Raw genomic sequence first — 10,020 nt, 5'->3', positions numbered from 1 at the left:
AAAACCAATGAATAAAATATAAGTGAAAATTGTATTTTTCATATGAATAATGTAAAAGAGGGCACGCTGTTGGCGTCAACGTCTCAAGGTTACACTGTATTGTTAGCTTCCGCTGCATGGCCCACACTTTGTTCTTGTTTGGTAAGAAATGAGAGGATCCAATTCTATCAAGTTCTCTCCTCTGATGGACACTTTGCCTCATCTGCTGGGATATGTTATTCCAATAACTTGAAAGAAAGATTCCAGGCCCAGCATGAGACATGAAGTGTCAAGACAGTGCCATATGGTGTGACTTGGACAGTATGCCAACACTTATCACCACAACCTGTTTCCTTCACTGTGTCACAACCGACTGCTTCTTCCCAGGAGGTAAATTGAAGGAGATGAGGAAAGGACTGACGGAACATTGATTGATATGCTCAAATTATAAGATTACACTTAACTAATGATTTCATGCCAAAACTGCTCTCCCAGGGAAGTTTAGTTTGATGTGTGAATTGTTATCAAAACCCAAACAGCTAAATCTCAAAGTAATTTTTTAATTCTTTGATAGGCTTATAATCTCTACGTTGAGCAGCACTTTATTTTTGTGAACAGCACCCAGCAGGGAAAACAAGGAGTGAGGCACACTATGCATGTGAAGCACACATGCACAGTGAAAAGAGTGTTAGATTTTTCTGGGCTTCTGTATTGATTGTGTGCTCCTTATTTATAGCATGCAGACAAATAAAGTAATCAATCATGATATATTCGGGCTACAGTGTATTCCATTAATAAAAGGGGTCATGTTCTTCTTCCTGGTTTTCTTTACAGGAGTAAACTATTTCTGTATCTTCTAGAATGGACAGTTCTATGTTTTGATGATTTACAGTTTATCTATCTTTAATTATTCAATACTTTGACCGAGTCACAGTAAAGTTACTTTCTGAACTTTGCCAGAGGGAATTGAAGTTATTGTAGATATGCTATTTAATGGCGTTCTGGAAGTATTTATATCCCATTGACTTAAAACTTTAATATTGTCACTATCCTAATTAACTACTGATACATTCTCCGTTCGTCTGAAAGCATATGCCTGGTGATCGACTTGAATTTACTTCACAAGGTGATGAGGGACCGTTGCCTGAATGTCCAATTAGTTTTGGTCTCTGGTAGACCATCTCATTTTGGGAAGAGGTGCAGCCACAGATTGGACATCAGATCTTCTGAGGGACAAACCTTTGTGGAACACATCCTTTGGAGAATCCAGTTCTGACTTGGATCACATCTAGTATATGGACTTCCAGCTTTCATTAGTTTTTGATGTACTTTGTTAACATAAGATCAGTCAGACACATCAAGCCTGACTGATTTGTGAAGTTGTACAGTTATGCTTTATAAAGTCTTTATAGAAACTTTTCACAATCCAAGCAGCAAAGCCATTCCTTATTAAAATCTCTCAGTAATTGTGCCAACTTCTCTAAAAAGAACATACAGCAATATGTTATTCTTCATACAAGGGATACATACACTTCAATGAATGCAACTGGATGTGATCACTAAAACCATGTGTGAACATAGTTATCAGTATGCAATGAAGCCACATTACAGAGAAGTAATGCAAGACAGTAATTTACATCCCTAAAAAAATAAATAAAAAAATGTCATCAAAATGAGGCAAAATTATGCCCTACAAAAAAATGAGCACATAGATCCAAAAAAATATTGATAATCCTAATTCATTTGTGACATCAATAGCACAAAGGCATTGGAAGCCAAATTACTTTTTCAATCAATACCATGAAATAAGTAGCTACTGTAGAAAGAGAAGCAGAAAGAATGCAGTATGACATCCATTACTTTTGCAGAACACCCATAGAGACCCTGAAACAAATACATGTCTCGAACACACTGAATCTGTGTAAAGCACACATCAGAAAAGCTCAAACTGGACAGAGAAATAGTCAGCAACAAGGGCAGCTTAGTGAGTTTGCTGACATTTGCCAAGTACAAACAAATTGTCCTGAGCCAAGACCTCTACTAAAAGCACAAGCAGCAAACACTTACCTTGGTTTCCCGGCATCTTCGCAGTGAATGAACCCATCTAGAAATGTCACCATGATCCCAAGAAGCCGACAGCACAGCTTGGTTTCAGCCGAAGTGGTCAAGTCTGAGCACTCCGGTGTGAATGAGGGCAACCATTGAACACTGCCAAGTTACAGAGGCCATGCTGCAGTCCTGTATGAATTATTGAATGTAACTAGTTCAATATCCAGCCGACCCACTCATTTCAGATTCAAGTCTCTATAAGTTCCATGAAGGAAATAATGCTGAAAGTACAAACTCACCAGAGAGAAAGTAAACTTCCTCGCACTCTAAAAACAGTAACTTTCAGGTGAATTACATTTGGTTAAAGATTGCTAAATTCCCTTGAGCCATGACAATGAGCCAGTAAGCACAAAAGCAGGGCCCTGCATTCAGGTTCACTTATTGTAATGCAATCCTTGATGATAGTAATTAAACATGTGCTGGTCCTGCTGTCAAAATGGCTTCTGTAAAAATATATTTTTTCTTTCCTGCTCATCTACTCAGTGCTGCCATTGGTGGCTGGAGAACATAATGCAACATCCAATTAGCACAACAGCTATTATGTTAACACGCTGAACAAACAATTAGCATGTAACATTTAGCATGGTAAAAGATATGTGCCTGCCTATATAGCTAAACATGGTTAGGGACTAGGGAATGATGTTGGAAAATAACCACACTTATATGTGCTAATGAAACACTAATGTGGTTCCTCTGGGTTCCTCTTGGTTGCTTACATATGGAACCTGTCTCAGTGCTTACTTCTTAGATAATGCAGGTTTTGTATAGTATAGGTCTTGTATGCCATTGTATAGCCGTATTTACTTCAGAATAATTGAATACCTTTAGAATAATTATGGAGGAATTCTCTAAAAAAAAGAAAACCTATTCCCCACAAACTTCAACAAAGAAGTGTAGAAACTTTTTTTGTATCAAAAGGGTGATATAGGGAACTTCTCCAGTGTTAGTCAAATACATACTGTAAGCTGCTATTCACCTGATTTATTAATGTTGTTGTATCATGAAGAAATGTAACGTACCACTGTTGCAAGACAGATTTCCCCCGAGTCAAAGCGGATGTACTGGCCCTTTAAGGAAGAACCCGCCCCTAAGCATGTGACTCAACAAGGAAGTTTGAATGTAGGGTTACATTAAACCACAGTTTAGCAAATGTTCCTTAATTAAACAATAATTGTGCACACTTTTAATCTGTAGTTTGAATCTATAGTTGGGTTAGTAAATACTCACGGTGGAGTGAGACAGAGCAATGAATAGGAAATAACGTCAGCAGTGCTTGTTGTCGTTGCATGTTCATGCAGTTTTGACATGTTTGAGTTGCTGCTGTTTTCTTCTCTAACTGTCCTGTTTCCACTTGGACATACATCGCTACCTCTCGTTATCAACACATGGCCATTCAAGAATGCAACGGCTGCAGGTAGGTCACACTGTTCTGTGTTGTTTAAAAAGTTTCATTCAGTCTGGACTGGAGTACAGTCATGTGACATTGTGGCCAAAACCTGCAGACAAACAGATGTAATGCCACCCGAAAAAATACGTTTTTATATGATTTATCTTTTTGAACACCAACATATTGTTTATGTGGCCTTTGTGTCTAAATTATTGTATAGATAGACAGATAACGAATTGTTGCTCTTTATTGCAATATGATTTAGACTAATAAACATAGCCTAGTGTTGTACTGCACTGCGTAGTATAGCCTACTGTGGATGCATTACGAATTAATTTACATATACATAAAGAGGCCTATTTTGCCCACTATATGTATTGCGAAGTAAGCTTCAAACATGCGTATGATATTCTGTAAAGTAGTCAATAAGTCGTTTTTTAGAAGTTAAAATTATCACTATCTACAGTTATTTATAGTTCTGTATGGATGTAAACACACAAAGTGCAATTTTTTTTTTACAGAAAAAGCTACATCATTTTTTAAGGAAGAGCAGAGGCTATGATTTGTTATTCTAGTATGTCCTCGGCCTAATGATTTGTGAAATGCATCTACTCTCTTAAGACTTAAAAAAACGATTCCATGTCTATCGGTTTTTGGTTGCAGGCATGCACACTGTGAACACTCTTTATGATGAAGGAGTCTTCATAATTCACAAGGTTTAAATAGCGACTATGTATTTATGTTCTTTTGATTACATTTTTTCCATTTCATTCTTGATTAGAATCCTGATTAAATGTTTAGAGCTGAAACAATTACACAGAAAATTAATCAGCAACTATATAAACCAACAATTAAGCCTAATTGTTTCAAACATGAATCAATTGAGCCATTTTCTGCTGCCAGCTTTCCAAATGTGCCTTTCTCCGTCATATGTAATGATACATATAATTTCTTTTATGTTTTGGACCATTGGCCATAGAAAACACTTTGTGTTGCACATCTTGTGGAGCTTATAGCCACTGAAGCAGGACATATCTAGTATTTTGGCTTCCAACTTCTATTAGTTTGTGATGTACTTTGTAACACCAGATCAGTCTGACACATCAAGCCACAGGAATCTTTTTGGAAAAGTTTCACAATCCAGCAGCAAAGCCCTTCTTTTTTTAGATCTAGCTCAGTATTCTACTAGTCTGAAATACAGAAAGATACATATTATCTTTATACAACGCAAATATTATCTAACTAAATGTAGATTAGAGGCAATGCACATACATCCTGCACCCCAAAATAATGTCAACAAAATGAGGCAAAACGGAGCCCAAGACCAAATTATAACATATCTTCAAACATGAGTATTTGCAACAGCAAAGCATGAATGGTGACATGTTTAGAGCTGAGCTATTAGAGTTGAAACAATTCAGACATAAAATCAATGAGTAACTATTTGATCCACCGATTAGGCCTAATTGTTTTTGTCATTTATCAATTCAGCCTTTCTCCGCTTTCAGCTTTTCAAAATGTGCCTCGTTCTGTCGAATGTGATGGTAAATGGAAACTCTTCAGGTTTTGGTCTGTTAGTGGTAAAAAACAACACTTATGTTTCCTTGGGCTTTACATTTTGTGAAGGGCATTTTTCACTATTTTCTGTTGTCTCATTGGCTAAATGATTAATCAGTTATTATAGAAAATCATCTTCAAATTAAATGTTAATGAAACTAATTAAATGGTAACTTATTGTTCAATTCTTATTATGATCACAGGTCATGAACAGCATACTGCACGACATGCTTTCAACTTGTTTACAAAATATTTAAATAATAATGAAAAATTACTAATCAGTTAATAAAAGGATAATTCCATTATAGCGTAGGTTGTAATATTCATCAGGGATAATAAATAAATAAAATACAAATGAAAGAGAGGGAATAAAAAATGGTTTATATTTTATCATTTTAATGTATTTATAACTGCAAGATCGAGCAGTTTTCCATCATTGCAGGAGACAGATTGTGTGTATGTTGTATGTGCAATGGAGTGCAATCCCTGACAGGTTCAATAACCAGTATTTTCAGGTTCCCCCTCACACTATTATATGATGTGATTTTTGCAATATACTTGTGACTCCACTACAGCTTAACCGTCCAAGTATCTAAGACCATCAGAGTGGAAGATGGGGATAGGAAATTGGAAGAACCCACTAGGCTTCATAACTGCCATTTCCAGGTCTAACCAAAATCTATTTGATTCCCTTCAGGATGATACATTGGAGATGTTCAAGTTGAAACTGAAAATATCTCAGCACTGCTTGTAACTTATCAAGTGAAGTGCATTTCCAGCAGGTGCACAGGACCAAAAAAAAAGATAGAAATGGTGTTAAAAAACATTGACAAATCAAAAGCTGCAGGTGTGTAAAGTTAACAAAAAATCTCACCATTTGATAGATGGATACCCTTTAATTTATCGCATGTGCATCACCTCGTAAACCTGAGGTGGGTATGAAAATGAAAAATGTGCCCGGCTCTCTGTTCTGTGGGCAGATATTTAAAAAGTGCTAGCCTCCACTATTGATCCGCCCATGCAGATCTTCATTCCTTCGGGGGCTTACAGAAGCAGCTGACTGACAATAGGAGGCTAATCTCCTCTTCCATTCTGCTGCGTTTTCTAAGTGAAAAGGATTGTACTGCTCATTTTCATATATATATATTAAAAAAAAAATGAATTATATCCTGAGACAAGAGCACTTACTGACGATGGTAGACAGACAGAATTAATAGATGGATGACTCATAAATGATAAGAGGGGGAATTTGTGATATAGCCTGCTGGTCGGAGAGTTTCGAGGCAAGCTGGTGACAGAGCTACCAGTTGGTATTTTGATCCCCCATGGGCCCTAGGGGGATCAGTGACCAAATGCTCGTCATCTCACAGTCTCTGTTTGTCAGGAATCCATCTCAGTGGTCAGCTCATCATGCATCTGAACCTTTTACATGTCTGCTCAGTTATGTAAACTCCACAAATAGTTTGATTATTTACACAATTTGCATGCATTCTCAAAGAAAGCACACAAGAGTTTGGAGATGACATGTCACTTGTTAGACACTTTTATCCAAAGCAACTTACATACTCAATACTGTGGGCAATCCCCACAGGAGCAATTTGGGGTGAAATGTCTCAGGGACACAACGACATGCTGACTGCAGTGGGGTTTGAACCTGTGACCCCCCCTGATCCAAACACCAACGCACAACCCACTGCACCACACGCCTCCTGTGAGATAAGTGTGGTTTAGCATTTATAGGTCAATAAGAGATTACTTTTTAAAGCCAATATTTGATAGATTTTTTGCACAACATATACCATTCAACAGAAGCAGCAAATGTGCTTTGTGCTATCAGATCATATTACATGAGGTGTCAACAATGCTATAAAACAAAAAGTCAATTGTGTCACAGAAAAGTTGGATGCAACGTTATTTTCTCAGCATGTGTCCTAACCTCACCTCGCCTTTGGCTTTAGTAAATATGACGGGACAAATATTTGATCAAGAAAATGATGTGCAGATACAATTAATTGTGGTATTTACTTTTAGTCTATGTTTTCAGTATTGAACACAATGAGCAATCCTTCAGTACAAAAGGAGATAGAGTGTGTGCTTGAGTGTGTGTGGTGATTGCAACACCCGACAAGCTTCATAACCACCATAACACTCAATAGAAGTGGCAAATGTGTTTCTGATATCAGATCACATTACATTAGCTGTCAAAATGGCTATAAACAAAATGTAAAGGTACAGTAAACAGTAACAGGAAAGCTTTCTCAGAACAGGACCCAGTTTCTTTCTCAGCGTGTGACCTTACCTCACCTCTCCTTTGGCTCAAGCAAACTGTGAAAGGCATCTTTTCACTATGTTCTGTCCTGTTTAGGCCAAATAAAGAATCAGTTAATACGTTAAGCAGTCAGAATTCATTCCAATATCATCACTGGTGGAGTGTGTTTACAGTACTTCCTATCAATCTGTCTAGTTTGTCACATACTGAATGTGTCCCTGTTCTTCTCCTGCAGCGTGGAACGCCCTGCAGTCGGGCGGCTCCGTGCTGGATGCAGTGGAGAAGGGATGTGCCCGCTGTGAAATGGAGCAGTGCGATGGCAGTGTGGGCTACGGTGGGAGCCCAGATGAGACAGGAGAGACCACCCTGGATGCCATGATCATGAACGGGTAAACCCTGGACATAAAGCGCCCTTTAATTGAATGTAAAACGAGGAAATGACATGGTAATGCAGCATGAAGAAGCAGTGGATTAAGCAGAAGGCCGGTAACACGGACAATTTGCCTCGGCTGTCTGGGATTTAACAGCTGTTTAGTTTTTGACCAGCTGTCATGACTGCAACCTAAAAGCAGCTGTAAAACTGTATAAGCCCAGTTTCAAATGCTTCCATATCTTATATTTTAGCACTTTTGATGAACACTTTAATCTCCAGCATTGCTGTGTTTCTGGATTTGGAAAACAAGCAATTTATAGCTGTAAGTGAACAGAAAGGAGCTATATTTCATTTAAAAATGACCACTAAGAACCTGAAGCCGTCAAGATGTTGAGTGACTGTCTTACATCTGTGCTGGTGCATATGCATCTTTAACATTTTCAGCTATAAACTGTTAACCTTTCCTGTCAGCATTTATTCAACCCTCCTATTGTCTTCGTTTCCCCCCACCCCCCTTACTTTGGTGTTTGCGGTCAAATTTGACCGGTCCTGCTATTATATTATCACAAAAACCATTAATCATCACCCAATTTCATTTAACACCCTTTCAAACTGTACATGTTGTATCAGACTACTGGCATACATGAAAAACTGTAGTAAATATACAAAGAATAGACACTGAACATGTATTGTGTGTGCCAGGTGTGATCCATGTGGGGGGATGGGCAGATAAGAGCGGGAAATGTATAAAATTGTGTGTGTGTGTGTGTGTGTGTGTGTGTGTGTGTGTGTGTGTGTGTGTGTGTGTGTGTGTGTGTGTGTGTGTGTGTGTGTGTGTGTGTGTGTGTGTGTGTGTGTGTGTGTGTGTGTGTGTGTTTATTTGGTTACTAATTCCTTTTCTTTATGTCGGTCATTTTTGACCGGGAACACCATGGGTGTTACAAAGTTGACTAAATCATCCAAAATTCAATGAAAGTGGTGACCAGCAATTTTCCATGTTCAAATGTCTACTGTGAAGGATATCATAAAGCCTTAATGCAATCGAATGTAAAACAAAAAAGTTATGATTGATGAAAGTAGTAAATCGGTCAGATTTGAGCCGAAGACAACAGGAGGGTTAATAAAGCACTAATTAAGATTATTAGGATCAGAAAACAGTTATCGAGTCCCTCACTACAAACATTTACACGCTCAGTTACTAAGGGAGGCTAGTGCCTGCTCACAATGACGGACAAAAGGCAAAGCAGTTTGTTATAACTGTATGGAAAAGTTCCTTCTTCCTTCTGCAGGAAAAATTACTTTTTCGGTTATAGAAAAGTCATGAATACATTGTGGGGAAAGGATAGACTCCCACACTATATCCAAAATAGCTGCATAGGAAATACAGCAGTACCGGCAACAGCAGCAGCATATTGTATACTTTGACCGGGCTCAATAATGGAAACACCTGTGCAGTTTAATGCAATCCAAAACAGCACCTCTGCAATAGATATCTATAAATACTTTAGCTGTTTTGGTGGATAAATATTAGAAACACCTCTTTATGATGCAATTTATTACATCACCACAAGCAACTACAGCCTTAAAAAAGTTCCCTCTGACAGTCCCAAATGAAAATTGAACTTAATGCTATAGGTTTGACAGATATATTACAGGGCATTTCTCGGAAATTGCATCACATTGTAAAGGGGATTTCTACTTTTCCTGTGTTTTCCTGTATCTTATTCATGAATATAGGACACTGGGCTATGATGATAGCCTGAGTAGTATTTCATGTGTTGACACACTGTGCTTATTAACTAATTTCAACTATAATATGTAAGTTTCTTCAGGTCATATATTCCACAGTTTGCCTTTCAACAGATACTCGTGTATCCAGCAAACCACTTAATGCTTTTTTCCCCTGCAGGGATACAATGGAGGTGGGTGCAGTGGCAGACCTGAGAAGAATCAAGAATGCCATAGGGGTGGCGAGAGCTGTGATGGAGCACACTGAACACACACTGCTAGTAGGAGAGTCAGGTATGTGTGGGTAAATGTCCACAACAAATCATGGTTTTAAAGTGATATAAACATGTTTTTAAATCTCGTCACTTACATTTTTGTATGTACAGTGGGGCAAAAAAGTATTTAGTCAGCCACCAATTGTGCAAGTTCTCCCACTTAAAAAGATGAGAGAGGCCTGTAATATTCATCCTAGGTATACCTCAACTATGAGAGACAAAATGAGAAAAAAAAATCCAGAAAATCACATTTTTTTTGTCTGATTTTTAAAGAATTTATTTGCAAATTATGTCGGAAAATAAGTATTTGGTCACCTACAAACAAACAAGATTTCTGTCTCTC

At 37.9% G+C, this 10,020-nt stretch overlaps 1 protein-coding gene across 1 annotated transcript in view; it reads left to right on the top strand.

Moving 5' to 3' along the window:
- The first annotated feature begins 3,183 nt into the window (after positions 1 to 3,183).
- The window catches only part of aga (aspartylglucosaminidase), a 14,443-nt gene continuing 7,606 nt past the window's right edge, over positions 3,184 to 10,020 (top strand). The window contains exons 1-3 of the mRNA XM_010795657.1: positions 3,184 to 3,502; positions 7,537 to 7,690; positions 9,584 to 9,696. Of these exons, the coding sequence (XP_010793959.1) occupies positions 3,394 to 3,502; positions 7,537 to 7,690; positions 9,584 to 9,696 (376 nt within the window). The 5' untranslated portion in view covers positions 3,184 to 3,393. The remainder of the gene's footprint in view (positions 3,503 to 7,536; positions 7,691 to 9,583; positions 9,697 to 10,020) is intronic.

This window comes from Notothenia coriiceps, unplaced genomic scaffold (assembly GCF_000735185.1).
Source record: "Notothenia coriiceps isolate Sejong01 unplaced genomic scaffold, NC01 NC01_scaffold00002203, whole genome shotgun sequence".
NCBI lineage: Eukaryota > Metazoa > Chordata > Actinopteri > Perciformes > Nototheniidae > Notothenia > Notothenia coriiceps.
The sequence above is the reverse complement of the archived record's forward strand: the minus strand, read 5'-3'. Positions and strand labels throughout refer to the sequence as shown.